Source organism: Podarcis liolepis (genome assembly GCF_965112155.1).
Source record: "Podarcis liolepis genome assembly, chromosome: 9".
NCBI classification, from domain to species: domain Eukaryota; kingdom Metazoa; phylum Chordata; class Lepidosauria; order Squamata; family Lacertidae; genus Podarcis; species Podarcis liolepis.
In genome coordinates, this window is record NC_139564.1 from 76,127,318 (window position 1) to 76,155,031 (window position 27,714).

Consider the following 27,714-nt stretch of genomic DNA (forward strand, 5'->3'; position numbering starts at 1 on the left):
CAACAGGTGCATATAGTTGTAAATTTGGGAGGTTTATCTGGATGTAATTATTGGTTGTAAAACAGGTTTGTTCAGGAGAAGGTTAATGGTACCAGGAGTTCATCTGGAGATTATCTTGATGGCTGTGGCATCTTGATGGTGGTCAAGTACCCTCCTTTGTTAAGGAGATCTCTCTTAATGGATGGGCTATTTTGGAAGGAGAGAGACAGTTGAGAGTTGGGGCTTTGCCTCCCCGCCCCCCACAGCCCCTCCATTAGACTGGCAGTGCTGGAAAAGATCCAGAGGCCTGTCTTGCTCTTGCTAATTCATTGGGGATTCCCTTAGAAATCTGATGGGAGCAGTATCTGTTGAAGTTAATGCTGTGAACCTGTATATATGTAGAAGCAAAATCTTAAAGGACATAAACAAAACCTGTCTCCAGTGATGCTTCCAAGGAAACCAACCCTGAAACCTCTTGGCCCTAGGAGGCCGGGCCACGCTTGACAACGTAATCTGACCTTTTCTTTGTATCTGTTTTACCCCACACTCAGACCCCACCTGGCTTCCTAAGGGGCAAAAGTACATGTTGTTTCTCTTAGTTGACCTTTGTTTCATATTTGCCCTATATTCTAAAGCAGGATATGCCACTGCCTCAATTTCACAGGCAAGGGGCTATAAATATACAGCCAAGTCTTGTGTTAGATTTTTTTAGAGAGAGAGTGAGCACTGGGCTTACAGACCGTAGATTCCCTACGGCATCTTCTGGAAGGAGAAGGGCCTTTGACTTCTGCTGGTGCCATGTAAGATATATCCTACTACCGGGCATTTCCTGTGTTTATTCCTTGATTGTACTCCTGTTGTTTTATAAATCAACCCAAATGTTTATTTAATTAAATTGGCATAATCTGAGGACGAGGGGCTCTTATTTCACCCCATGTTCTACTGCTGTACAATTAATAGCTCGTAATTCCTGAAATATTACATCTCTGGGAAAGCCTTCTTGAACAAAAGCATTTTCAGTGAGCACATGAAGATCATGATGCCGGGTGCCTGTCTAATTTCAGCTGGCAACTGATTCCAGAGGCTTGGAGCTGCAACACTAAATGTCTGATTTCTAGTCCAAACTAAGCCCACCTCTGGGTCATGCCATGTGGTCAGCAGTGCCCCAACGGAGGAAGGCAGTTGCTGGGCAGCGATATATGGGTGAGGCAGCTCCTTAGCTAATTATCTAATTACTGAGGACCCCCTATTTTTCAAAAGCCAAGCCATGGACCCTCACTTTTGAAAATTTTGATAACTATGATAGTTACCTCTGCAAAGCAGTGTTGGGTTAGCCCCTAATAAGCAAAGGATTTTAGGTATAATAAAAAAAAGGCTAGGGCTGGTTTTCAACATCCTGATAAATCAGCAGCTAAACAGCATGATATTCCGATATATCACAATGTCTGAAATTGGAGATCAGGCATGGAGATGAGGGAAGAAGCAGCCATGGAGATCAGGTGGGGGGGGGGAGAGAAGAAGCGGAGTCACCTCCACCACATGGCTTGAGTGGGAGGGGAGGGGGATTGGGGGGGTGGCAGCCAGCGAAGATGCAGTCCACTGTGTCTGCTGCTGCTTTCCTGCTGACTAAGAAGAGCTGTTCCGCCCTGAAGTGAGGGTGATCAGCTTTTATCCATCAGTGTGAGTGAAGGGAAGGCAGCACCTCACAATCGGCTGCCCAGCTTTCCCTCATGCAAGGAGCGATGTATTGCTGCATGTTGCCGTGTCAAAACCGTTACCGCGTTGTGATTCAAAACCGATTTTGTCCAATATATTGAAAAATTGCACAGCGCTAAAACAGACCATAAAATTGTGATATCACCATGCAAAAATGATAAAAAATTAGTGGGGGGGGGCAGGCAAGGGAACCACTGCCTTAGGTGACTGTCTGGTGCAAAGAGTCAGAACGGTCTCTGAAGTTTTCAAGTCCGTGGCTTCAGTAAATGAGCTGACCCAGAATGTTGGAAGAGAAGCTGCAGAAAGAAATTGAGACATTCTTAAGGGAAAATTGTGGAACAACATTCCCTGCCACCTGGCTAATTTGCTGACTTTTATTGCAGATAATATAATAAATATATGATTAAAAGTACAGTAATAAAGAGAGAAACAGTTATAAATAAGAATATAATAAATAATAATAATACTTTACTTAATAATCATTGAAAGATATGTCCATAAATGGGCATGTTCTCCTATGGACAGAGAGCCACAGAAATAAAACAGACAAATGACTCAAGAGACCCAGAGGTGTGCTTCACCTCGTATGTTTTCACAGGCAAGGTTTCCGAAACAGAATCTCAATCGCAAATAGCATATTTAAATTATGGATTGCAGTGTGCCTGTCAGAAGACACAAACTGCGCACCTTCTGCCGTGACTCTTGCAGCGTAGGCATGCATGTGACTTGGCCTGCCCTGCCTCTCTTTGCACTGGCATCCGCAAAAGGGTACAGGCAGGGTCAGATGACACAGCCACACATTTAAAGGGAAAGCGGGCGATCTGGGAAGGATTAACAACAGAGCAGAAGCCACCGCAGGGGAAGTGGATGGTGGCTTTGGAAGGGAAAAAGATGCATATTCAGGAAAAAGCAGGAACTGCCATCTTAAACGGTTTGGTTTATATCTGCAAGAAAAGAAAGGCAATTGAAATGTGGGCATGCCTCAGGTTTGGTGTGCCGGGAGAAGTGTGAGCATCCCTCTAAACTGATGCCATGCACACCCTCCAACCATCTCAGGATGATGACAGGCACAGGAGGAGCCGTCATCTGCAGCCAAGAGATAGAAAGAAAAAATAGATTCTAGGGCCCGCCCTAGCCAGATTCCCTTCTCACCCAGCAGCATGCAAAATTCCCATGTAACAGAGGCAATCCTGCCACCAGCTGCCTCTGCCAGCATATTTAGGGCTTCATTAAGGCTGCTCAAGTGTGATCAGACTTCTCCGGGAAATGTTTATGTGCAAATGTCACCTATTGTGCTCTTCTGCAGTTCCTGTTCCTTTCAAAGAGCCTCATGCAAGGGGATTCCCTAAGGATTGGGCCCCATATAAATTAGTGCATTGGGTGCAGTTTGGACTTCTCACCTCCTATCAGACTCCACATTCTCTTGGAACAACCCTTCCTGATAATGTCAAAATGTTTTGTTCTGATTATATTTTATGTTTGAAGTTTTTTCCTGGCAATTTTGAAAAACTCAGCCTTAATGCCAGACAAGAAGCAGCTGTAGATTCAGACCAGGTATGTATTATGAGTGCACATGCACCAAACGAGCCCTCATGCACGGGACCAGGCAAATCCACAGCCCAGACTCTTGGTTCAGCTCCAGTGCAGTCACCCACAGTGTCATTTATTGTTCACAAAATCATAACACACTTTATGAATCAAGAGATGCTTGAAGAAGACCATCTGCAATTCTCAGTCAGCACTGAGCAACTGCTGGCAGAGAATGCAAATTAAAATTGATTTTCAATATGTGGTTATTGTACTAATCAGTTAATGTGCTATTGCTTTCTAATGAGAAATGGTCTGGTATCAGAAGACCACCTTACAGTGAATCAGATCAGGCCAGTAGTCCATTCAGTTGAGGGTCATCATTTTGAGCCAAACCCTGTTCTGACAAGGCTCGTAAGCAGCCTTTACCATGTCCCAGTGTGCACATGTTTATAAAACACCTTATCAAAGAGACCCCTTGGAGAGACAACTTTACCAGATGTACACATCCCCAGAGGTTGGCCAAGACTGGTCAGTACAAATGGCAATGCTGTTTGTCTTCATGACAACATGTACAGGTAGCAGAAGTAGTGCAAGAAAGATTTAATAGTGCCCTAAGTGAAAATGGACTTTCCAGATGTCTGGTTTTGGTTTCACATGGGTGAGAAGCGTGGGAAGGGAGACAAGAAGGAGGCATATATAAGGGATCCTGAGGGTCATCTAGTCCAACCCCCTGCAATGGAGGAATCGCAGCTAAAGCATCCATGACAGTTGGCCACCCAGCCTCTGCTTAAAGACCTCCAAGGAAGGAGAGCCCACCACCTCACAATGAGTTTGTTCCACTGTTGAACAGCTCTTACCATCAGAAAGTTCTTCCTGATGTTTAGTCGGAATTTCCTTCTTGTAATTTGAAGCCATAGGTTCGGGCCAAACCTTCCAGAGCAGGAGAAAACAAGCTTGCTTCATCTTCCATGTGACAGTCCTTGATATATTTGAAGATGGCTATCATATCTCCTCTCTGTCTCCCCTTCTCCATGCTAAACATACCCAGCTCCCTCAACCGTTCCTCATAAGGCTTCCTTTCCAGACCCCTGATCATCTTGGTCACCCTCCTCTGCACACGTTCCAGCGTGCCAATTTCCTTCTTCAATTGTGGTGCCCAGACCATCAAGTGTGGCCTGACCAAGGCAAAATAAAGCAGGACTAATTTATTGAGACATGCAAAGTACCAAGCCTTTATAATGCATTTCATTTCAGTTGGCATGGAATATCCTTTGACCTCCATTCATGGAAGCTGCCCATAAATAAATAAAAAAAGAACTGTGCGTATGCAAATTTGTGGACTTGCAAATGAGCCTTCCACCTTTTCCCTCATCCATTCTCAAGATGGCAATTAATGCTGGGACATTTCCTTCAGGGTGACCTAGTTTTAATTCTCTCTGCATTGCTTCCGGATTATCTTCCTGGAGCTTTTTTTCTATTGGGAGTAGGTTGAATCAAAACACACCATTTGGGACAGGCAATATAAAATCCTGATGTTTACCATCTATAGGTTATTTTTCCCCAAATGCCAGCATAGATAAGTGTCATTAACTTTATTCATATCCCATTTCCATCTGTGGCATTTAGAGGGAAAGGAGAAACTACCTCTTTCCCATGACTCTCCTTGATGTCATCGGTTTAATGGAAATTCCTGCGCGGCCCTCCCTTAATCTCAGCTCCACAGCTGTTGCAAACCACACTGAATTTCCCTCCAGGAACAGAAGGTGTCTGTGTTGCTGGGTTTTCACGGGTGGCCCAAGACTCTTACACTGGAGTGGTTGTTCTTTTTGGAGGAGGGTGTGGTTGCTATTGTTTTTTTTAAATATTTATTTTAGGTCTTGTTGTGATTTATGTGCAAATTGTTCAGTTTGCTTGTGTGTTAATGTTTGATTTATTGCTTATGACTACTTTTGCTATAAGGGATGCAGGTGGTGCTGTGGTGTAAACCACTGAGCTTAGGGCTTGCCGATCAGAAGGTCAGCGGTTCGAATCCCCTTGACATGGTGAGCTCCCGTTGCTTGGTCCCTGCTCCTGCCAACCTAGCAGTTTGAAAGCACATCAAAGTGCAAGTAGATAAATAGGTACCGCTCTGGCGGAAAGGTAAATGGTGTTTCTGTGTGCTGCTCTGGTTTCACCAGAAGCAGCTTTGTCATGCTGGCCATATGACCCGGAAAAACTGTCTGTGGACAAATGTCGGCTCCCTCAGCCAGTAAAGCAAGATGAGTACCGTAACCCCAGAGTCGTTCTCAACTGGACTTAACTGTCAGGGGTCCTCCAGCCCATTCTTGTAGGCACCAGGGATAAGCAGCAAACTTCAGGCTCATGGGTCCTGCTCCTGCTCTTGGTTTGTTAGGATGCCAGTGAATGTCAAAGTCCAGCAATCAGAGTGTGAAACAGTGTCAGGGGAAGGGCAACATGTGCCTAGAATTAAGGAACAAGGTGCTTCTTAGCAGTTGCTCAGCTCAGGGGTGTGTTTTTATCACCATATCTAAACTTACAGTCCAGTCCCAGACAAAACTCCACTCCTGGTTTTCCCAATAAACTTTCTTCATCTCAAAAAAAAAACCAAAAAAAAAACACACCACAAAAACCCTGTCAGGGGTCCTTTACCTTTTTTTTACTTTTGCTATGTTGTAGTTATGGGTTTTCTTCCATGTTGTAAGCCACCTTGAGCACAGTTTTAACAGTGGAAAGGCAGCATACAAATAAATTTATGTGTGCATGTATGTATGCATGTTGCTGTCTGAGGCAGAATGGTGCCCCCTCCCTGTCATGTTGCAAAATACCCCCAAACATGCACGGAACTGGCTCTAAGAGGATATTTTGCATTTAAGACATGGACCTCCCAGAGAGAGAACATTAAACTGGGCAACAAGGAATTATTGTGCCCATGGAACATTCTGGGTACCATTACTGTTGAATAAAACCTGTAGGGTCTGTCCCGCCCGCCCAGATCTCTCTTTCTGACCAAGTATTGTGAGGTTTGTGCTGTAAATATTAAAACAAAAACTAGGAGAGATCAGCTGACATGAGAGCCTTTTACTCCTTTATTGTGCTTTGAAAATGTATCAACAGACTTGCAAATAACTCTACACAATTAAACAATAAATTTTATGCTTGCCTCTGGAAGGTGCCCAGCTTTGATAGTTTATTTAAACAAATAAATCTGCTCTCTTTGCCCAACTCTGTGAGAATAAAAAGCCCTCTGGCAAGCACCTTTTCTTTTGGTGTGCAAACAGCCTCCAGCAGGAAGAGGGAAAAGAAGTATTTTCTCAGGAGATAATATGATAGCAGGGCTCAGAAAGGAATAGGGACAGGGCTGGAAGGCCAGCAATTGCCCTGAGGTCTGGTCCTGGGGGTTCCCTCTGCGTGAGAATGTCTTTTATATCCTTTAAGTCTATGTACATATGCACTGTCTCCTATACGCAAACATGCTGCACTCTCTCGCTCGGTCATTACTATATCTCGTGTTAGACCTTGTGCACGTGATATGGGCAAGTAATGCTTACCTTGCTGAACATTAGCAAGTAGCAGGTGGGAACAGACAGCCAATTTTTGCTATGGAAGGCAGCATCCAATGGAGCACCACTAGGACCTGTTCATAAAGGAAAGCTTTGCTCTTTTGTGTGCATCTTATTGCATGCAGTGGGGCAATTGTGTCTCCCAAACTCATTATTTTCCTGTTTCGGGTAGGTGATGGATTCAGGAAAATGATACAGTTGGGGAAATGATGTGGGGTGACAAGAAATGTGCTTTTTCGCACCCCAGACCTTTGTGACAATGGAGTCTGGTGCAAGTGAGAGAAATCACACCCCATTTCCCCCCAGTTGAAACCTATTTTAAGGGGAATGCAATCAGGAAAATGTGAGAGAGGACAAAGTCACCTTGCACCAGAAATCTTGGTATGTCAAGCATCATATTAATGTTGCTAAAATCACCAAAGAGTGTGCTTCATGCTGCTCTCTGGTTGGGCCTGCATAAGGCACCACAGCTGGAAAGATCAGGGGCCTCAAATACTTCCCAACAAAAAAACATTGTATTCACTGATTCTACTCTATGTCTTCATTTGTGAATAGCTGCAGATGTTAGCAAAAGAAGGAATATTATGCAGAAAGGGGTTGGGGAGGGGGTGAAGAACAAACGTTGTATGTTGCCAAGTGAGTCTGAGAGCATGAGAATAGGAAGGAAAGAACCAGTGGCTTATTTTAGAACTATGCCCTAGTGGGCCTTGCAGAGACCTCACTTTTGCACCACAACTTTGCTTCCTGTTAACATCTGCCAAATCATTCACTACAGTTTCCTCCTCCTTCAAGCTATATTTTCAGTTCTTGCAGTCATTTAAAAACAGAAAGCAAGCTGCCACTGTCAATGGTCTCTTCCCACCAGCAGAAGCTCTTGCATTTTCAGCAATGTCCTCCTAGGCCCCTCCAGTTCTTCAGAAACGCACATGGGTAATTCCAGTCATTTGTAAACTTTCGGGAATCGCTTCCTTCTCCAGGCTTCCCCTCTCTTTCCAGCTGTGTATGAGCCTCTCCATCTTGTCCTGAAATAACCCTGCCATTCCTGCCCTGGCCTACCCACGTACACAACGCTGCTAGCGCCTGTCAATCCCACTACAGCGTAGGCCCTCTTGCTCCAGGCTTCTGCTCCTCCCCCCTTGAGATTTCTGCCAGTGCCTCTCTCAACTGGTTTCTGCAATTTTGGGCCTCCCCTCAGACTTCTCTGCTATTTTTGCCTTTGGAAACTGCAGCTCTTCCTCAGCCCTGAACAGGGATGTCCTGCCAGTACTCTCATCTTGACGAGTTTGAGTAAAAGAAATTCAACTATTTTGTCCTTTTTCTCTGTCTGCTGCATTATTAGCAGCCTTCCAGCAGCCTCCTTGCTTCTGCTCTCTCTCAGCTGGTGTGGCTCTCGGTGTGAAGAGGCCCAGCAAACTTGGGCAGAAATGCCACCCTGAGTTTCCAAGGGTTGTTTGCAATGGTAACTAAACTATACCCAGAATAGTTTGGATTCGAAGGGTTGCCTAGGGAATTCCTGAGAGATTAAAGTCCTGTGGGTGTTTATTTCCCTGAAGCTCGCTGTGTCCTCCTTCCCTGGCCTACCCAACAAGAGCCGCAGCTGAGGAACACCCTGGTTTCTGGCCCCAGCAAATTTCCCAGAAGACTGGTTTCAGTGCTACAGGCCCAGCCAGGTTTTGGGTTACACGTGGATCTAGTTCACGCAACCAGCAGATGAGGTAGTAAACCACTTTCTGGACTTGCACAGCTTCAGACTGACTACAAGTAAGGGATAAAATGACTAGATACTCCTCTGTAGGTTTGCTGGGAGGAAATACAGTGGTACCTCGGGTTAAGAACTTAATTTGTTCCGCAGGTCCATTCTTAACCTGAAACTGTTCTTAACCTGAAGCACCACGTTAGCTAATGGGGCCTCCCACTGCTGCTGCTGCTGCGCCGCTGCTGCTGCACAATTTCTGTTCTCATTCTGAAGCAAAGTTCTTAACCTGAAGCACTCTTTCTTTTGGGTTAGTGGAGTCTGTAACCTGAAGCGTCTGTAACCTGAAACATCTGTAACCCAAGGTACCACTGTACCTACATATAGAAAACTAGATGTCAGAGAGAAAGGTGTCTAGCCTTCTTCCTAACATGCTAGTTTTCTGTCTGTGTGGATTTCTGTGTGCAAATTGAAGCATTCAGTCATGTGATCCCATGCCCCTACGATCTGAGACGTAGAAGGGAGAGAATTAGATAACTGTGATCTGTACAATCAAGAAAAGGTCGTAGCTTGCCAGTAGAGATTTCTTCATCATCCTAGTATGTGTGTGAAATGATGACCAAGTCAGATACACCACAAGAGATAAGCGTATAGCTCATGGCATGACTTAAGGGTATTCCTTTCTGGCTTTGTCCCTAGTTGTCCCTGTTTCCATGACAACATTGATCAGGAAAAACGGAGCTTGTGGCAAAGATGCTGAATTGGAGCAGCTTCTGAGTTGGAGTGAACAAGGAGGCCTGAAGGACTGAGAAAATGAGACAATAACGTCACGTCTCCCTCGTAAGCACCCCTCTCTGGCCGCATTTAGGAAGTGCTGCAACAACATCATCTCTCTTTTGCTCTGTGGTTTCCTTTCAGCTTCCTGAGAGCTTGAAAGGAAGGAGCACCCTGACCATTCGTGGAGAAATGTATACAACCCTAAGTACTCAAAACTATGAAGATAAAATCATGCAATTGTCAACACAACCAGTTCTGCAAAATATGTGAGCGTTGTTTTTTTTTAAGGATCTGGAATATTGGTTCCAGTTCTCTCAACATCAATACTGAGGCAGGGAGCTGTTGTAAATGCTTTAAAAAATGCTAAATTGGACAATTGACACTACCTCAGGTTTTGTGGATCTTTGAAGTGGATCACTGTGGCGCAATCCATAACAAAAAGTTTTTTGTCCTCCCACTGCATGCCTTAGAAGCAAAGTCAGAGCTGTTCTCAGGAATGTGATTTGGAAAGCTGTTGAATGGGAGGGGAATCGTTTTTTTTTACTTTTGAAATTGAGTTTCTGAATGTTTCTGGAGTGTTCAGAAGCAATCAGTCTGCATAGTCTACGATAATTCTATAGTGTATCTAGAACATTACTGAATGCTTTCTCTCAATCAGGTCCAGCTATTAGGGAGATGAAGGAGGCTTCCTCAGGCAGCAGCTTCTGGTCCAGTTAAAGCCCATAAGTTTGGTTACTGAATCTATTATGATGCTTTTATAGCTGGGCTGGGATTTTATTCTGAGCTGCAGAGGCCGAAATGCCTTAGCCTGCCTCTGCTAGAGATGAGCTCAGACAAAATATTCCTGCGTTGAAGAAGGCTGGACTAGATGATCCCTGGGGTTCCTTCCAACTCTACACTTCTAGGATTCCGTGCCAGAAAGGAGAATACGATATATGAATGATGTAGACTGCAGAATCAAAGCAGCTGCAAATTTGCCGGTTTCATCTCCCCTTCGTTTTAACAATCGTTGATTAATCATCCTTTATCTCTTTTATGGTGGCCCCAATGCCAAAGGAATGACAAAATTAGGACTACCAAAATTGCACAAAACGGGGAGCAACCTTTTGAGTTTTCCAGGGGCAAAAAATAATAATATAAAAATTATTAATGAAAATGGATCCAGGCTAAATCTGAGGCTGGGACTATTTTAATAGTATCAGTTCCGTAATAGCAATTCCTTCGTGCTCAGGAACTGTGGGAAAACTGGCCCGGCATAATTGTGGAACGTTTTAATTTCTTCCCGGGTTTTTCTCTTCTGTCTCTGATTCTCTCCCTCTCCCCCCTCCCCTATTTCTTGCCGAAGCCCAGAATGAGAACTCCTAACTCTTTCTTGAGGGTTTTCGCATTCCCTGAGAAAGACCAGCGGGCTGAGGGGGAGAAATCCTGGAAGGCTCCCTCCTGGCCGACCTTTCTGGGCTTTGGGGCGTCTCTGAAACAGAGAAAGGAAAGCCCGATGCGCGCACGCCGAGATGCAGGGGCGCGTCAGCAGCGGGACTGGACCGGGGCGGAGGCTCTCCCGCCCCGCCCGCCCGAAGCTTGAAATAGCCCCGCGCCCCGGCCGGCCCCGAAGGAGAGCGAGCAGCCAGCCAGGCGGGAGGTTCGCGCAGCAGGAAGCGACGTGCAGCGGAGGCGGAGGCGGCGGCGCAGCAGCATCAGCATCAGCAGCAGCGGGCGAGGCGCGTGGCGGTTGCGCATCCCGGGAGCCGCGGCGCCGCGCCGGCACTTTCTTCTCGGAGGGGCGCGGAGCGGAGGCGTGTGGCGGGCATGGAGAGCAAGAAGGTGAGGGCGACGCCTCGGGCCTCGGCGCGTCTCTCGGGGGTCGGCGTGGGGGGCTTCGGGAAAGGGGCAGGAGGCGAGCGGGGGAAAGGGCCGCCGGGCTGCAGGCCGGCCGGAAAGCCCTCGAAACGGGAGAGGAGGACGGCCCTGGAACGGGGGAAAGGGGAGCTGGTGCTTGGCCGGCTTGCGGATGGAGCGGCCTGGGCAGACGCGCCGAAGACCCGCTCCTCCACCCCTCTCGCAGGGCAAAGGAATGAATGAGCCTCGGCCTGTTCTGATTCTAAAAAGAAGAGGCCTTCTCCATTATCTGCTCGGGGGCCGCTCTTTGCCGCTTTCCCGCCTGGCCTGGGCCGGGTGGCACAACTGGCTGCTTCCCTTTAGCGTTCAGGAAAGATACCTGGCGGAGATGTGCTTTCGACAGAGCATTTGGGATGCAGGCGGTGGCTGCTGCCCTGATCCAGGAGGGTCTCTGCCAAGGTCATTTAGAGGATGGCAAAGACATGCCCCACTTGGATGCAACAAGTGGTGCCCCTTGGAATACTGCTCGTTGCCCGAGGGGAGCTTGAACGCCGTTAGTAAAATGTGGAGGCGGAAGACCAGAGCATGGGGAAGGGAGAGAGCATGCATGTGCCAGGGAGCGCGCCTGGAGTTGGTGTGGGTTCCACCGCGAGGCTGCCAGGCCTCCCCACCCCCACCCTGAAGTGCAGGGCTGCCTTCTGGACAGACATTGCAGAGGGCAAATACTGTTAGATAGTAGCAACACAATTATGCTGGATGGACAGCAAAGGAGATGTTTTTAGACAAATGTTTCTCATGGAATTGCCAAGGCCTCTGCTGTCCTATGACTTTGCAGTAAGATAAGGAAGCAGCAGAAACCCCACAGTGAAGTAATCCAGATTGTTGCATTTAAGGGCTGCCACAGGACACTCTTGAGATGTCAGCCAATTCAGAGGAGTCTACAGGAAAGCAGAGCTGTAGAAGGAGAAAAGTGAGGCTGCCTAAGGGAGCCTGGCCTGTAGGGAGGGGTGGGGGTGGGGGTGCACGTGCACACACTCACGTACATGCATGCATGCTATACATGGTTGAACAGAGGACTGGAAGTAGAAGCCTCAGCCCCTTACAATTACTTTGTCTTGTGGCTAGTCCAGGCTGATGTAGTCCTGTGATTCAGTGTGGGCTGGTAGACAGGAAGTCCTTGATTCAAATCTCACGTCAGCTACGAGACCAGGGAGCTGGCCTTAGGCAAGCTGGGGCTTCCCATCGGCAAGAGAGATGTGGAAATGACACAGCTTACATTTCCAATGGTGATGGTTACAGAGATGGGAAGGGCTTTCGACACTGGAAAAAGTGCCGTATCAGTTGCAATAATCATTTGACTGTTTGCTGGGAGATCTTAACCCTTCACAGCCAGCCTGGGGTATTTACGTACTGTACATGTTTTTGTGTCTCATGTTTCCCTTTGCATTAAAAGAGAGAGGCTACCTAGCCATAAAGGCAGGATATCTGTGTGCCAGGATCCCATCCCTACCAAAATTTGTGGAAAACAGGGTGGGGAGATTTAAAGCACAGAAGCTGTAGACAGGTGGGGCCAGGGTGGTTTTTTGGTGGTTGTTTTTCGGTGGAGATGGTGGGGGGATGAAGTGGGGCAAGGGTGTTGAATCTCTTCACCACCTTCACTATTTTCTCCAGAGCAAACCTCTCTCCAAAATGGGGATGCCTGACCCATGACAGATTCAGGAAATCTGTTTTGGGAGCACATGAAGTGATGAGGTGCACGTGAGGTTTGTTACAAGTTGGGACGCAGGTATATTTGGGTGGGATCTACAGGTTTCAGGGGCTCCCACTGGACTGGGCCCACACATTCTGCTGTGTCTCACCTAGTGGCACAAAAGTGGGTTCATGCAGTACCTGTAAGTAGATGGGCACACTTTAAAGGCCTGTGCCCACATATATATACAGATGTGCAGACATGCATCACGGCTGCCCCTCCACAGCATCCAATCTATCTTCTCAGATTTCAGCCCCAGAAAGCCTGGGAGAATTCTCCAGTGCTCTCGTCATGTGGTCTGGATCAGAATCCGTGCCGTAATAAAAAACGGTCACAAATAGCAAATCACACATCAAATTAAAACAGCCCTCGGAGGGATTGTGCAAGTTGTAGAAGCTTGACAGTAACAGGGAGGGACAGGGAGGTCATCTTTTTATATCTTTTCCAGTAACTACCCCCCCCAAACTGCCTGGGGCTTTACCTGTGGCAATTCCAGTGCATGTGCTGGAGGAAGGGCTAAATTGTCTGATCTGTGGGAGATTAATGTTTTAATTTTCTTCCAATCCTGGATAAGGTAAGGAAGAAAGGTTAACAAATCCTGTGTTGGGCTCCATTAGCCTGCTTTTCTTTGTCCTTCAGCACAAGCATATTCAGGAAATCCTCAAGGAAGAACTTGTGTGTTGTGTGTCTGATTTGATTTTTACCCTTTAAGTGCTTGAATGTTTTCTCCCAGACACAAGCTTCACCAGTTGTTGCCTAGGGAGGGAGTCAGCCATTTTGAGGAGTTAACATTTGCAGACAGCCATCAATTCAACAATTTCCCACAAGTGTCTTTTTATTATTCTTCCTTTAAAAAAAAAAATTGTGGTGACTTAGCAATGTGTAATGAAGAGCTGAATGAGAAATATAAATGCTCTTGGATTAGAATTTTTCTGTTGGGGTAATGGTTCTCTGTATTTCCTGCACTTTTTTTTGTAGTGCCTGCAAGTTGCATTATTTCCCAAGCAGAATGGATAACTTGGAAAGCATTTCTCATTTTTACTCATTGATTTCTAAGAAACCTTGGATTGAGATTGCTGCTTGTTCGCATGGGAAGCCAATTGGGAAAATGTGAATTAACTGTTTTCTCTCCTTCCCTTCTATTGCAGAAGATAACGTGCCCGCTTGTCACTGCTGTGTTTGTTGCTGTCATTGGATCTCTCCAGTTTGGGTACAACACGGGAGTCATCAATGCTCCTGCAGCGGTAAGACTATGTGCTGTGGGCTTTTAGGGGCTCCATCACTGTCCTTGCCTTTAGTGGCGACCAGGAAGTTGAGGAAGCCATGAAGGGTACAAGAAGCAGAGGGGGAATAAATCAAATCGTGGGGCACAGAAATGTAGTAGTCCTGGAGACAGGGGAGATGAAACTCAAGAACAATTGACACCTGATGTATCCTTAACTATTGTGCGTATGAGGAAGAAATAAAAATAGGATACAGTCTCTCCAGGAAGGAAGAGTGGTCCGAATCCTCATCCCTAAATTCCATGCAGGGATTCTTGGCTTGATATCTGGTAGTCCAGACAGACAAAGAATGTAAAGCATGGCTGTCACAGTGATGGTAGCGCTAAACCTGCAACTAAACCCATATTTTGAGCTATTTCTGGTTCAAATTACTCTGTAGCTGTTAACACCTTTCCAGAAAATGGACTTGTTGTGTGATAAATGTAATGGCCCTTCTTTTTGGTTGCATGGGATGCAAAGGTTTCCCCTCAAGAAGGCACTTCTGTTGGGGGGATATGAATTTTCCTAGCAACCTATTATTGCTGACCACTGCCTGAAAGCAGTCATGCCCATGGAATCAGCACAGCTCATCCTGTAAGGAGGGGAAGAACTGTGAAGAAAATCTGGGGGAAACTACAGATAAAAACTCATTGCCTGTTTTCTGACCTGGCCTTGAGGAAGGGGGAAATTCACACCTTACAAGGGGCGTCATAATATAAAAGCTGGGTAAGCTCAGTTGGTAGAGCACGAGACTCTTAATCTCAGGGTTGTGGGTTCGAGGCCCATGTTGGGCAAAAGATTCTTGCATTTCAGGGGGTTGGGCTAGATGACCCTCATGGTCCCTCCCAAACCTATATTGCACACATGTGCACGCACGCACACGCACACACACGTTAGGTGTTTCTGCCCTGCCCTTCAAACAGATTCCCAGGACAGCTTCCAAGAAAATTGGCAAAACTAGCAAAAATACACAGAGACAATATACTAAACACAGCAAAATCTGCAATATCCCTGCTCTAGGATGGCCAAAACATAAAAACGGCCATACCAGGATTGTTAGTGCTATAAAGAGAGTTTTGTTGCAGTCGGATGACTGAGGTGGGGACAGTGGGAGAAGAGCAGATTTGATGCTTAGAATTGGGGTAAGATTAAATGATTAACCTCCCAGGGACACACATCTTTGGGGATTTTTATTTACAGTATTCCACTCATATCCCACCTTTCCTTCCAAGGCGCTCAAGGGGCAGAAATGGCTCTCCTTCTCATTTGACCCTCACAACAACCCTGTGAGGTGGGCTAGAGGCAGTGGCTGGCATCCAGGGTCACTCAGTGAGCGTCATGGCCTAGTGGTGATTTGAATCTGGGTCTCCCAGGTCCAAGTCCCGACACCCTCAGCATGACTCTGGTTGGAGGGGGAAGGAAGGTCGCTGTAATAAAAAATGGAGGACCGCCAGCTGCTGAGTCACAGTGAGGGCACATCTGCTTGAAGGAAGAAAGGCAGGGAGGGAGGGAGGCAGGGCCTGGCACACAGTGCAGAGCTGAGAGATGCTCTGGTTTCCCATAAGAGTCTCTTCTACTTCAGCCCCCACCTCTGGCTCCAATCCTGTAACTATCAGCCCCCCCTTCCCCTTACAGTTATAATTCTTACCCGTCTTTTCTCGATCTTCATATTTTCAATTTTCATGCAGTAGTAGAGCAAGGAAGACACCTCAGAATTGCACCATTAGATTAAGAGGGAGAACCGGGGAAGTGTGTGGGTTTGGGTTTTTACAAAACGAATGACTCACTTGTACCATGCGCACCCGAGATCTGAAAATGCAGAAACCGCAGGCATCTGTTCTTGCGCTCATGCTTCAGGTCCTGCTGCCATCTGGTGGCAGCGAAGAAGATGGCTGCCTCCTGTCCACTGACCCTGCTGCTCTCTTTCCTCATGTTGACTGGAACCATTTGCACCTGAACACTTTTTCAAATATGTGAAAGGGTGGGTGGGTTTCTTGTGGCTTTAGTAGTTGTGAGTGCAGAAGATGGTATTTCAGCAGACACAGCTATTACCTCCTTTCATGTCTGACTATCAGCCAAAAGCCTCTTTACAGGAGCTGTGCATGTATCAGAATGTAGATTTGTATGACTCTATTAATTAAATGTCTGTTTAATTCAATTCAGTAGATTGAAATATAAGGTCCAATATTATGTGATAAAATATACCTGTTTAAAGCTATAAGCCAATGCACTCTTACCTTTGAGAAGCATTTGAGAACTGCTTGCTTGAGATTTGCCATGCCTCAAAAGGAGGCAGTGTCTCCACTCCCCATTTCTTAACTTTTCTAGAATAGTTTTCACTCTTTCTACCTCCAGGGGACATTTTACATGTTGAATTAACTGCAACAGATAATTTTTTTTTTAAAAAAAGAATTACCTGCAACAGATTTCCTGTACATTGCAGACATTAGAATGAACACTCCGTATTGGCCTGACCTATGGCAGGAGCACGGGGCTTCCAGGAAAGCTTGTCTGCCATTGTGTATGTTCTCGCGGAGTAATTCCTGATTTAAACTTCCAGTAAAGCCAAGGTTCCTTCCTTCCTTACTGTTGGAAAACTACTGCCCTGGAACCGTAAAAGTATTTCTTTTGTCTTGAACCAGATTCACTTAAACACTTTTAGAAAAGTATTTAACTTTTATACCACTCTATATATCAAGAAGCTTTTCTTTTGATTTCTGTTCTCACCGCATTCCTTTAGTACAATTCCAAAGTTTTCTCAACACAATATCCCTGGTATGTGGTTGTAACTCAATACCTATGGAGTGTTTTTTCTTCTCTCACACACAGGTTATCAAAGAATTTTTTAATGACTCATGGGTGGAGCGGTCAGGCGCCCCAATGTCCGAACCTCTGCTCACCTCACTGTGGGCACTCTCTGTCTCAATCTTCTCAGTAGGGGGGATGCTTGGCTCTTTCTCTGTTGGACTTTTCGTCAACCGATTTGGCAGGTACGTTGGGGGAATATTCTGGACTACAGAGCAGTTTCCGCCTCCATTTTGAAGAACAAGAAGGGATAAGAGGAAATTAGCTCCATTACAGAATGGACAGAGAATTCAATTCCATAATGATCATTGTGTCACACTTTGGGGGAATGCCTAGTATGGAAGTACTAAGAAGGCAACTTCCCCTACCAGAAAGCATATTTTGGGTGCCATTAAGGACAACAAATTGCACAGGCAGAGGGGAGCAATGGAGCCCAATCCACCAGGAAGAGCTTCTGCACAAGCCCCTCGAAATGAGTCTGCTTTGTTCTCCAGTGTGGTTTCTTTGCACATGATAATGTCCCAGTGATGGATTATGACCCATTTTAATTAGGGGTGCATGGTGCCACTTGGATTTTCTGTTTAAATAAGTAACACCACTTTGGGCATATTTATATGGAAAAGCGGTATATAAATTGAAATAATGATACGATTTTCCCCCTCCTGTGCAGGCGAAACTCTATGTTGCTGGTGAATGTTTTGCCCATTTCAGGAGGCATTTTGATGGGCTTCTCCCGAATGGCAAACGCTTTGGAAATGTTTATTGCTGGCCGGCTTGTTGTTGGCATCTACTGCGGCCTCTGCACTGGCTTTGTGCCCATGTATATCAGTGAGGTCTCCCCCACTGCCTTGCGAGGAGCTTTTGGCACACTGAATCAGCTGGGTATTGTCGTGGGTATCCTGGTGGCACAGGTAAGAATGATTACAAAGCCACGCAGCTAAGTGGTTCATTGGTATTGCTGGAAGGGAGTTAATGACCAGGTCCCAACTCTGTGCACCTGGGAGTAATCCCTGTTGAGGACCGTGGACTTAATTCTAAATTAAACATGCATAAGATGGCTTCCAGTAGCACCTTAAAGACCAACTAAGTTAGTTCTTGGTATGAGCTTTCGTGTGCATGCACACTTCTTCAGATACACTGTGTATCTGAAGAAGTGTGCATGCACACGAAAGCTCATACCAAGAACTAACTTAGTTGGTCTTTAAGGTGCTACTGGAAGGAATTTTTTATTTTGACTATGGCAGACCAACACGGCTACCTATCTACCACTGGATGCATAAGATGGGTTCAGTTGGCTACTTGGAAAATAGTTTATGGCTAGTTGATAAGGCTGCTGGCAGGGACTGTGTTGTTTTGTTATTGACCTCATGTAAGTTACTCTGGGGGGACATGGGTGGTGCTGTGGTCTAAACCACAGAGCCTAGGGCTTGCCAATTGGAAGGTCTGCGGTTTGAATCCCCGCGACGGAGTGAGCTCCCGTTGCTCGGTCCCTGCTCCTGCCCACCTAGCAGTTCGAAAGCACGTCAAAGTGCAAGTAGATAAATAGGCGGGAAGGTAAACGGTGTTTCTGTGCGCTGCTCTGGTTTCGCCATGTGGTCATGCTGGCCACATAACCCGGAAAAACTCTGCAGACAAACTTCTGCTTCCTCAGCCAGTAAAGCGAGGTGAGCGTCGCAACCCCAGAGTCGTTCGCGACTGGACTTAACTGTCAGGGGTCCTTCACTTTTTAAAAGTTACTGTGGAGCTTTTTTCAGATTAAAGCTGAATGTGCTTAAAGACCAACTTAGTTGGTCTTTAAGGTGCTACTGGAAGGAATTTTTTAAATTTGTGCTTAAAGTAAATGAGTGAGGATTCATTCAGGAAAGGAGATGCTACATTACAAAGAATCATTCCTTCCTATCATTGAAACTGGGTGGAGTTCTGTAGAGGTGGGCTAGGGATCATCAACAAACTACCATTCCTCGTGGGAAGAATCCATGCTTCTTTATGGGAAGCCATAGACTGTTATAAAACGTCTAGGTATGCTGCATGTAACTTTCAGTTTCTGGAAATATAGCTCATAAGCATTTTGTCTTGTCTTTCTCTCCACCAACTTCTACAATCAGGTCTTTGGCCTAGATGTCATCCTGGGAACTAAAACTCTCTGGCCATTGCTGGTAGGACTCACCGTTGTCCCAGCCGTCTTGCAGTGTGCAGCACTGCCATTCTGTCCTGAGAGCCCACGATTCCTGCTGATCAACAGGATGGAGGAAGAGAAAGCACATGCAGGTAACCACCGAGTAATGAAGCAATCCAATCCCTTGGCTTGCGGCAGCGTAGCCTCTTCATTATCCTTATGGGTAGCTCATAGGACAATCTACTCCCTTCCAGAAGCTGTAAGGGGAATTGCAACTTAACAGGCCACACACTACCATCACCTTTCTTGCGTACGTCCCATTATGTTCTGTCCGCACTATTGGCCACGCATAGCTATGAAGTATAGAAGAAGGTACTGCCCACTTGAGCAGCCATTTTTAAAAAATGGCATTTTATTGATTAAATGCTGGTTACTGAGGCAGCATGATTTTAAAACTGATTTTCAAAATCAGCACTATGATGCTTTTTCATCTGAGCGCTACTGCATAAATAATTGTAATTTTTAAAAGAATTAGCCAAAAAGATTAGTAAAACATTAAAATGGGAGCCATTGGAAAGATAATAGGTTCACCTGCCAAACTGTCACCACCCACATCAAAACCACACCTCTAGAAGGTAGCATCGAGAACCGCCAACACCTGCCGTTATTGCTGTATTGTTAGATTCTTTTCTCTAATTATCATATTTTCTGAGAAAAATCTGATTGAGAAAACAGTACAACGAAAACATAGAAGCATGGAAATCCTGGATGGCCCTTTCAATTCCTCTTTGTCTTGTCTTCTCCAAAACTTGAACTGGACTCAGTCAAGTTGTTTTGTGGGTTGTGTGAATGGTTTCTGTTTCACAGAGGGACATAAGAAACCCAGAATATTCCTGGGTCTTGCCATAAGGTTTGCTTCTGTGCCAGTACCTGCCTGCAATGGGAAAATGCAGAAACATGAGTAGAAAGGGGAAAGTCTGAGTGTTACCCATAGGATTTCTTTGGGAATTCCTTCCTGGATCTGTAAGGGTATCAACGTGCCTCAGCTATGAATCGAAGCATCTCCAGGTGTGGGGGATCTCAGCCTAATTACAGCCGTTGGCATATTATAGCAGGCATGGCCAAACTTTGCCCTCCAGCTGCTTTGGGACTCCCACCATCCCTAGCTAACATGACCAGTGGTCAGGGATGATGGGAATTGTAGTCCCAAAACAGCTGGAGGGCCAAGTTTGGCCATGCCTGTGTTATATCTCTCTCAATGTACATGAGAGAACAATGCCATAAGCAAGAGAAACTGTCCCCTACCGAGAATTTGAATTTAGCCAATGGGGAAAGCAGCAAGGAAAAGTGGAGAGAGAATCAAGAGGCCGCAAGAGATCTGTATTTGTGAGCAAATACAGTTAAAAATACTTTGATTTTGTTAAAGTTGGTGATGAGGATTAATGGGTTAGACCAAAGGCCAGTTGACCTCATGAGTTGAGCAGAAGAATAAACTAGGGAGCTGGCTTCATTGTCACGAAGAAGTGAACTCTCAGGGTAGGAGGACATTATCACTGTCGCGTTGTGCATAATTCAGATGTTTGATTCCTCCTGCCAGTTCTCCAGAAGCTCCGTGGCACCCAAGATGTGTCGAGTGATATTCAGGAGATGAAAGAAGAGAGCGCCAAGATGTCTCAAGAGAAGAAAGTGACCATTCCTGAGCTCTTCCGTTCCCCCAGCTACCGCCAGGCCATCATCATTGCCATTGTGCTTCAGCTCTCCCAGCAGCTGTCCGGCATCAATGCAGTATGTTGCTTTCTTCTTCCATTCCCTGAGCGCTTTTCTCTTGCAGCCAAATACTTTTGCCATGTAGAAGGAGGCGGCCGTGTTCTAAATTGCTGGCTGTGTGGATGGGCCAGTTCCTGTTGGAGAGCTCATCTTTGAAGCAGAGAATAGTGATTATGGGCTTGTAGGAGAATCTTAGTCACAGTAACTGAGGCCCCAGTCCCTGGATATAAAAGTAGGAACAGCTGCAATCCACATGAAAGGACTGTTATGAGGCTTAAAGATAGCAGGGGATTTTGTTACCTGCCCTCAATCTTAGCAACAGTTAAGCAATGCAGTGGTCAATCCTGCCCACACTTACCTGGTCAGAATTCCCATTATACTCTGTGAGATTTGCTTCTGAGTCAATAGGCACCAGGCAAAAACGTTCCTTTATAACCAGGCCTTTGGTTGACATCCTATGCCCTTTTAAAATGTGGCTGTTTCTTTGGGGAGGGGTGTTATTGGGTTGTTGTTATATTTTGATTATATAGTGGTTTTTATGTTGACCTTTTCTGTGAACCACCCTGAGACCTCTGGGTATAGGGTGGCATATAAAATAAATGAATAATAATGAATAATAATAAGATAGACGTTGAATTTCCCTGCTTAGCATTAAGAACAAGGTGAGCCCCAGACACCAGCAGTGACAAATATTTATCTGCCTCTAGGTCTTTTACTATTCTACTGAGGTTTTTGAAGATGCTGGAGTGAAACAGGCAGTGTACGCTACCATTGGTGCCGGTGTGGTCAACACCATCTTTACAGTTGTATCGGTAAGTAGTCTTTGGCAACATGGCATTCATGTACTTTATAGCTGAGTCAAAGTCTCCCCTCTCCTTCCCTTTATATTTATCTTTATATCTAGAACAATAGGGATGGAGGTAAATATATGGCTAGAATTCAGGGTGGGTACTCAGTCCTGTGACCCTGTGCTTAATTGGTCTCCCCACTGGGCGACATTTTCTTTTCGAAACAGGGAGCGTTGCTTCCTTCTCCTTCCTTCTTTCCCGATTGTGTTGCCCTGAAGCCAAATCTGCCTGTGGGCAGGAGGCAGTTTCCTCGTTTGTCCCTGTCATGAGAGAGGATGGAATGCTGCTGCTGCTGCTGCTACATGGGGAATAACAGGGTCGCCCCTGTTTGCGTTCCTCCCCACCTCCACAAGCACGGAAATGTTTCCCAGCTATAGAACAGCAAACTCGGAGGTGGCGTCTCATGTCTTAACCAAAGTGACTTCAGATATTATAGCAGTACTACTTGAGCTATGAGTTTTAATTCAGTTCGTCAGTTGGCCTTTGTTCTCATGGGTTATCAGAGTAGAAAATGAAAAGGGTAGAAAATGAAAATGAAAATGGCTGGTAGTCTTTGCTTATTAAAGTGTTAGGGTACTGTTTCAGGGTTGGGGGATGGAGAAGAGATTTCAGTTAAGTTGGGATGCAAATTCACAGGACACTTCACCAGCCTGATGGTTGTTATGATCATCATTCAATTACAAAAGGTAGTAGGTCCAGTCGCGGACAACTCTGGGGTTGTGCGCTCATCTCACTCTATAGGCCGAAGAAGCCGCCGTTTGTCCGCAGACAGCTTCCAGGTCATGTGCCCAGCAGGACTAAGCCACTTCTGGCGAACCAGAGCAGCACACTGAAATGGTGTTTACCTTCCTGCCAGAGCGGTACCTATTTATCTACTTGCACATGACGTGCTTTTGAACTGCTAGATGGGCAGGAGCAGGGACCGAGCAACGGGAGCTCCCCCCGTCACGGGGATTCGAACCGCTGACGTTCTGATTGGCAAGCCCAAGGCTCTGTACTTTAGGCAAACTCTGAAGAGGAGGCGGCGCTTAAGTTTGGGGAGAGCGCTTGCCACCAAAAGCAACATTTTATTTTTCTTCCCATTTTCCAGCTCTTCCTTGTAGAGCGTGCAGGCCGCAGAACACTCCATTTGATTGGCTTAGGAGGCATGGCCATCTGTGCTGTCGCCATGACTATTTCCTTGGCATTGAAGGTAAGCCATCACCACCCCTGCTTCCTGGTGTGTCCGCAGTGTCTTTGGGGTCAAAACAGATCAGGCATACATGCAAGTGTAATGAAAAGAAAGGAAATGGCTCGCAGGTTGGAATCATTATAATAGTATTGCAGCTGATTTTTCACAAGCCAGGATGTACACTAGTCCACTAGCAAGCAAGACAGCCACAACCAGATCACCCTTATTTGGGAGGTCATGGTTTCCCCCCTCCCCATGTTGTCCTCACAACAACCCAGAGGCTGAGAGGCAGTGACTGGCCCAAGGTTGCCCACTGAGCTTCATGGCTGAGAGGGGGTTCAATCCCTGGTCTCTCGGGTCCTAGTCCAACCCTCTAACCATTACTGGTTCTCATAGGTGCGCTAGCTGCGTATTTGCTTCATGCTGTTGCTTCTCACAGGTTTGGCTCAAAGGTTTTTTGCAGGGAGAAAGTACCGTATTTTTCGCTCTATAACACGCACCTGACCATAACACGCACGTAGTTTTTAGAGGAGGAAAATCCGTAGGCATGCCACCTGTAGGCATTCCCTCCATAACACGCACAGACATTCCCCCTTACTTTTTAGGAGGAAAAAAGTGAGTGTTATGGTGCAAAAAATACGGTAATTGCAGCTCGCTTGCACCTGGATTCAGATCTAGTCTTGAGCCTGGAAATCTGGCGGCTGGGTTTTTCTTTCTTAGCTTCAGGCCCCTTTCTGCAAAATATAAATGAAAATGAAGCAGATACAGACACAGACTCTTCTGTCTCAAAATTGCTAACTGCTGTTAATTCTCTTTCTCTTTGTAACAGGGCATTGTATCCGGGATTGGCTACGTCAGCGTTGTTGCCACGTTAGCCTTTGTGGCTCTCTTCGAAATTGGCCCTGGCCCAATCCCCTGGTTCATTGTGTCTGAACTATTCAGCCAGGGGCCTCGTCCCGCAGCTGTGGCTGTAGCTGGCCTTTCCAACTGGACGTCCAATTTTCTAGTGGGCATGCTGTTTCCGATCCTAAAGGTAAGAGAGTTGCTTTGAGCAATGTATCACGATCTGTGTATTGGGTAGTTAACAGCACAGCCAAATCACAATGTCAGGCTCCTGTCCCAAGGAGTTCTCTTTAGAATGAGAAAGGTCAGAGGGCAAGCAAGGGCACTGAGAGGTGAAAATGAGCAAACAAGAGTTTGTCACACTTGAGAATAGTGGTTCGGAGGAGCTTTAGTGAGTGGTATGCTGGTGTGATAACATTTGGGAAAGTGTTTTCTTTGCAACTTGCAAGGATTAAAATAGGCTTGCATTGGCATGATACACGTCCAGTTGTGCAGGAGCCCCATGCATACTGCATGAGTGGGAATGAGAGGGAGAGTGGAGAAAGGTTTCTGGACGCCCTGACCTGTCATCCCTTCTCCTATTGGTTGCTCAGTTAGCAGCCACACACACAGGTCAACTTGGGCCAAAGCTCTTTGCTTTTCTTGTGAACCCTCAAGTGGCCAAGTCCTCCTGGTCTGAAAAATGCCGCAATGGGAAGGCTTCCTGCCACAGGGCATATAACAGCCGCATCAGGGCATGATGTAGGAGAGCTAGTGAGAAGCATATGCTACACGCAGAGGACTCTGATGATGGACCCCATAGCTATGTTTTTAATTTCAGGCCTGTGACCTTACTGAGGTATAACTCTTTCTCTTTTCTCCCTCGCAGAATGTCCTCAAACATTATGTTTTCCTCATCTTTGTTGGTTTCCTCATCTTCTTCTTCATCTTCACCTTCTTTAAAGTCCCTGAGACAAAAGGCCGGACTTTTGAAGAGATCTCCAGTGGCTTTGAAAGGAGAAGAGAGGATGGTATTCTTCCAGCAACCATGGAAAAGGGGCCAATGGTGGAACTGACTAGCATACAACCCACCAAAGATGTTGCACCAAATATTTAACAATGTTCTGTTCTTGACACTTTCTCGGTTCTGAGGATAATCCTCACGGGGGGAAGCAGAGATACTTTTTTAATTGCTGCTATTTCTTCATTTCCCCGTCAGCCTTTCCTTGTGTGCCAAGACTCTTGCCACATGCTAAAACAAGTTCAATGCAGGGAAACTTGCCTTGCTTACAGTGCTGGAAGGCAATACGGCTTTACCATTCTCCCTCCATTGCTCCTTTCCCTGTCACTCATTCATAGAGACCTAAGAAATGGCTCCCTCCCCCGCCTCTATTTAATACATTCTCCTTGCATCATTACATGGGGCTAACCCTGTATAAGGGGGTTCTGGTCATTTACAGCTTTGAAGTAAATTATTTTCCTGTAAGTGAACTGATGGCTTCTCCTATGGTCCTTCTCTTGCCAGAGTGTTTTCTACAGTGTGGCTGTGGGGAATGGCTGCCCAGAATTATTTAAATCATGGGTGTGCATGGGAAAGAGCTATTTATTTCATCAAATGGGAGTTTGCTTCATCTTCGGGAAATAGGGATAAAGAGAAAAGTCCTGCCCCCTTTTGTACTATTCGAGAAAAATTGTTTACTAGAGTTTATTTATTCCTGTGTCATTTTGCTTGTAAATATTTATTTTTATGTAAAATAGAAGGAAGTGTGGACTGGGAATCACTATGACTGTCAAAGCATTTTGGTGGTAGGCAGTGAAATACCAAAGAGGAAAAGGTCACTCTGTAGGTGGTGTACGGTCCTGCGGAGATTGTGCTTATCACTTTTTAAGGGTCAACTGTGCTGTTAGGAAAACTGAGCCGTGGAGAGAACAAGCCTGTAGTTCTATGGACGCTTCAGTGCTTACCAGGCTATTTGGTGAATGTGTTGAATACCTGTCGTTAAGTATTACTTGAACATTGTAATGATAAAGTAAAGAAGGCATTGCAACTTGATGTATTCAGTCATCCCATTTCCAGCTTATAGGCTGGAGGCCATTTCTTGTAGTGATTTTTTAAGACATGAATGAATGTCCTGTGGCTGCTAATGTGTGAACGTATTATTCAGGAAGGGGGACATAAATGTCTTATTTCGAGACCCATCCAGTCTTTATGGACATCAGTATTTGTAGGGTCTCCTAATTTGCATTTACAATATGAGAATTGAACCTTTCTGTGAGGGCATCCACCTCACACTCTGCACTAGTGAGAAGTGAAAAACCATCTCTGGAGGCCTCTCTGTAGGTTCCCCTCCATTCCTCCTCTTTTTGAAGTAGACACAATTCTGTATCACATTTTCAAGCATATTAGGGTCCTGGAATTCACAGTGTCTCTTAAAGGCGTTGTGAAGTAGTAGGATGACATTGACCTACTGTTTCCTTTGGCAGTCATGATAGTTTAGTGGTTTGTTCTCTCTCTCTCCCTCTTTTTAAAAAGAGTTACACAACAGATGGTATTTATGAAATTGAAACGAAACTAGTTTTCCAAAATGTATTTTTGTAATTAATTATTTTATTATTAAATGAAGTATGTGGCAATTTATTGACAAGAAATTGCTTTGGGCTGCAGACGATAGAATGTAGGAATAGAGACTAAAGCTACTAAAACTGGATACTAAAAAGTTGTAACCCCATTTATCTGAAGAGCCTGAGATCTCAAATATTTGTTAGCCAGAACTAGGGCTTATTTTACTTGAGATTTCGCTCTCGTCTTGCGGGGAATGTTCTGTTACAGGTACAGATATATGACGTAGTGCAATATGCTAGCATTATGTTTGTTTTAATTCATTCCACTTGAAGAGGAAGCCAGTATGATGTATTCATGATCTCCTCCCTGTTCATGCTCATTAACCCAGTGGGACAATGTCCATACTCAGTGACTGCATGGGAAGATGTCTACCCCATAATCTTAAACCAGTAGTAAAAATAATACTGTCTCCCTCGCCTCTCCAGGGGAAACCTGGGAACTTTGTGACATCATCCCTAGTATGATGTGGTCTTCCTCGGGGCATTGAACTTTGGGAGGTTTTGAAGGAAGGAAGGGAGTGTCTACTGTCTTGGGAGTACCTGTTACGTTCTTAGCCTGGAAGAGCCTCACTTCCAGAACAACTGAAAAGAGATTGTCATAAACACTGGAAATTGTTACCATCCGTTTATATTGATTATTGCGAATTATCTTCATGTTGCTTCTTTTTGCTGCTCAGCCTGTTACATAAAACTCTTGAGGGTAATGAGATGGTGGTTGCAGTAGGATGCCTGCAATCCCCCTGAAGCAAGAGAGAGACTGGCGGTCCCCAAACCTTCCCTCATGGCTTGAAACATTTGGCATCCAGCAAAGGCATGAATAGCCTGTTTTGACACAATCTCCTTGGGCTTCCAAGATGGATGGAAGCCGCCTTTTGTGCAGCAGAAGAGGAGAGGCAGCTTCAAGTGTCAAGCATTGTGGTTACACTCTTTTAAAAATCCATAATTTCTTTACCCAAATATCTATCCCCTCACATCCACTCCCCATTTTTGGATCCGGCTTTCTTTTTTGAGTTCACACTTCTTTTTATTTTTTGACCTTCAGTCCTGTCCCCCCCAGCATCTCTTCCAAATGGGGTGGCAAAAGCATTCCTGACCTTGCATTCCACACTTCGTGCAATGCCTTGGGTTGAAATTGTGTGTAACTCACTTGTTCCTTTTTGTTTTCTGTACTGTGAATATTTCCAATGGGTTTTATAATTTTTGTTATTGTCAATGTGTTGGATGTTTTTAAAATAAAAGGTTTCGGTGGAAATACTGCATACCTGTGTGTATAATTTCTAGCTTTGTAATTTCTCCCCATGAGACAACAGCAATATAGTTCTACTAACAGTTAACCTTTTCATGCAGATTCAAACCCTGCAGATCATTCCTGGACTTCCCATGCAGCAACCTGCAAAATCACTTGGACCCTGCAGATCCTCCACTCCACATCAAAGCTCTTCCTTTGCACTGATCATTTC

General features: G+C 45.5%; 1 protein-coding gene and 1 long non-coding RNA gene across 3 annotated transcripts; one reads left to right on the forward strand and one right to left on the reverse strand.

Annotated features, from left to right (window-relative positions):
* The first annotated feature begins 661 nt into the window (after positions 1-661).
* LOC310686711 (solute carrier family 2, facilitated glucose transporter member 3-like) lies at positions 662-27,506 on the forward strand. Of its 2 annotated transcripts, XM_083460747.1 has the most exons (11): positions 662-779; positions 9,178-9,318; positions 13,990-14,085; positions 16,933-17,093; positions 17,579-17,819; positions 19,014-19,176; positions 20,622-20,809; positions 21,499-21,603; positions 22,730-22,831; positions 23,640-23,843; positions 24,522-27,506. In XM_083460747.1, the coding sequence occupies exons 4-11, from the start codon at positions 16,984-16,986 to the stop codon at positions 24,747-24,749; spliced, it is 1,341 nt and encodes a 446-aa protein (XP_083316873.1). In that variant the 5' UTR covers positions 662-779; positions 9,178-9,318; positions 13,990-14,085; positions 16,933-16,983; the 3' UTR covers positions 24,750-27,506. The 2 variants fall into 2 exon arrangements, with proteins under 2 accessions (XP_083316873.1, XP_083316872.1); XM_083460746.1 differs by lacking the exons at positions 662-779; positions 9,178-9,318 and adding an exon at positions 10,739-11,076.
* LOC310686743 lies at positions 1,762-4,565 on the reverse strand. Its single transcript, XR_014516082.1, has 3 exons — positions 4,083-4,565; positions 2,168-2,639; positions 1,762-1,991 (listed from the first exon to the last, which is right to left on the reverse strand). It is a non-coding gene; the product is annotated as an uncharacterized lncRNA (long non-coding RNA).
* Positions 27,507-27,714: the final 208 nt, after the last annotated feature.

Coding starts and splice junctions, on each gene's coding strand:
- LOC310686711 (XM_083460746.1), top strand. Junction 21,604..22,729: donor CCATCTTTACAGTTGTATCG/GTAAGTAGTCTT, acceptor CCCATTTTCCAG/CTCTTCCTTGTAGAGCGTGC. Junction 23,844..24,521: donor TGCTGTTTCCGATCCTAAAG/GTAAGAGAGTTG, acceptor TCTCCCTCGCAG/AATGTCCTCAAACATTATGT.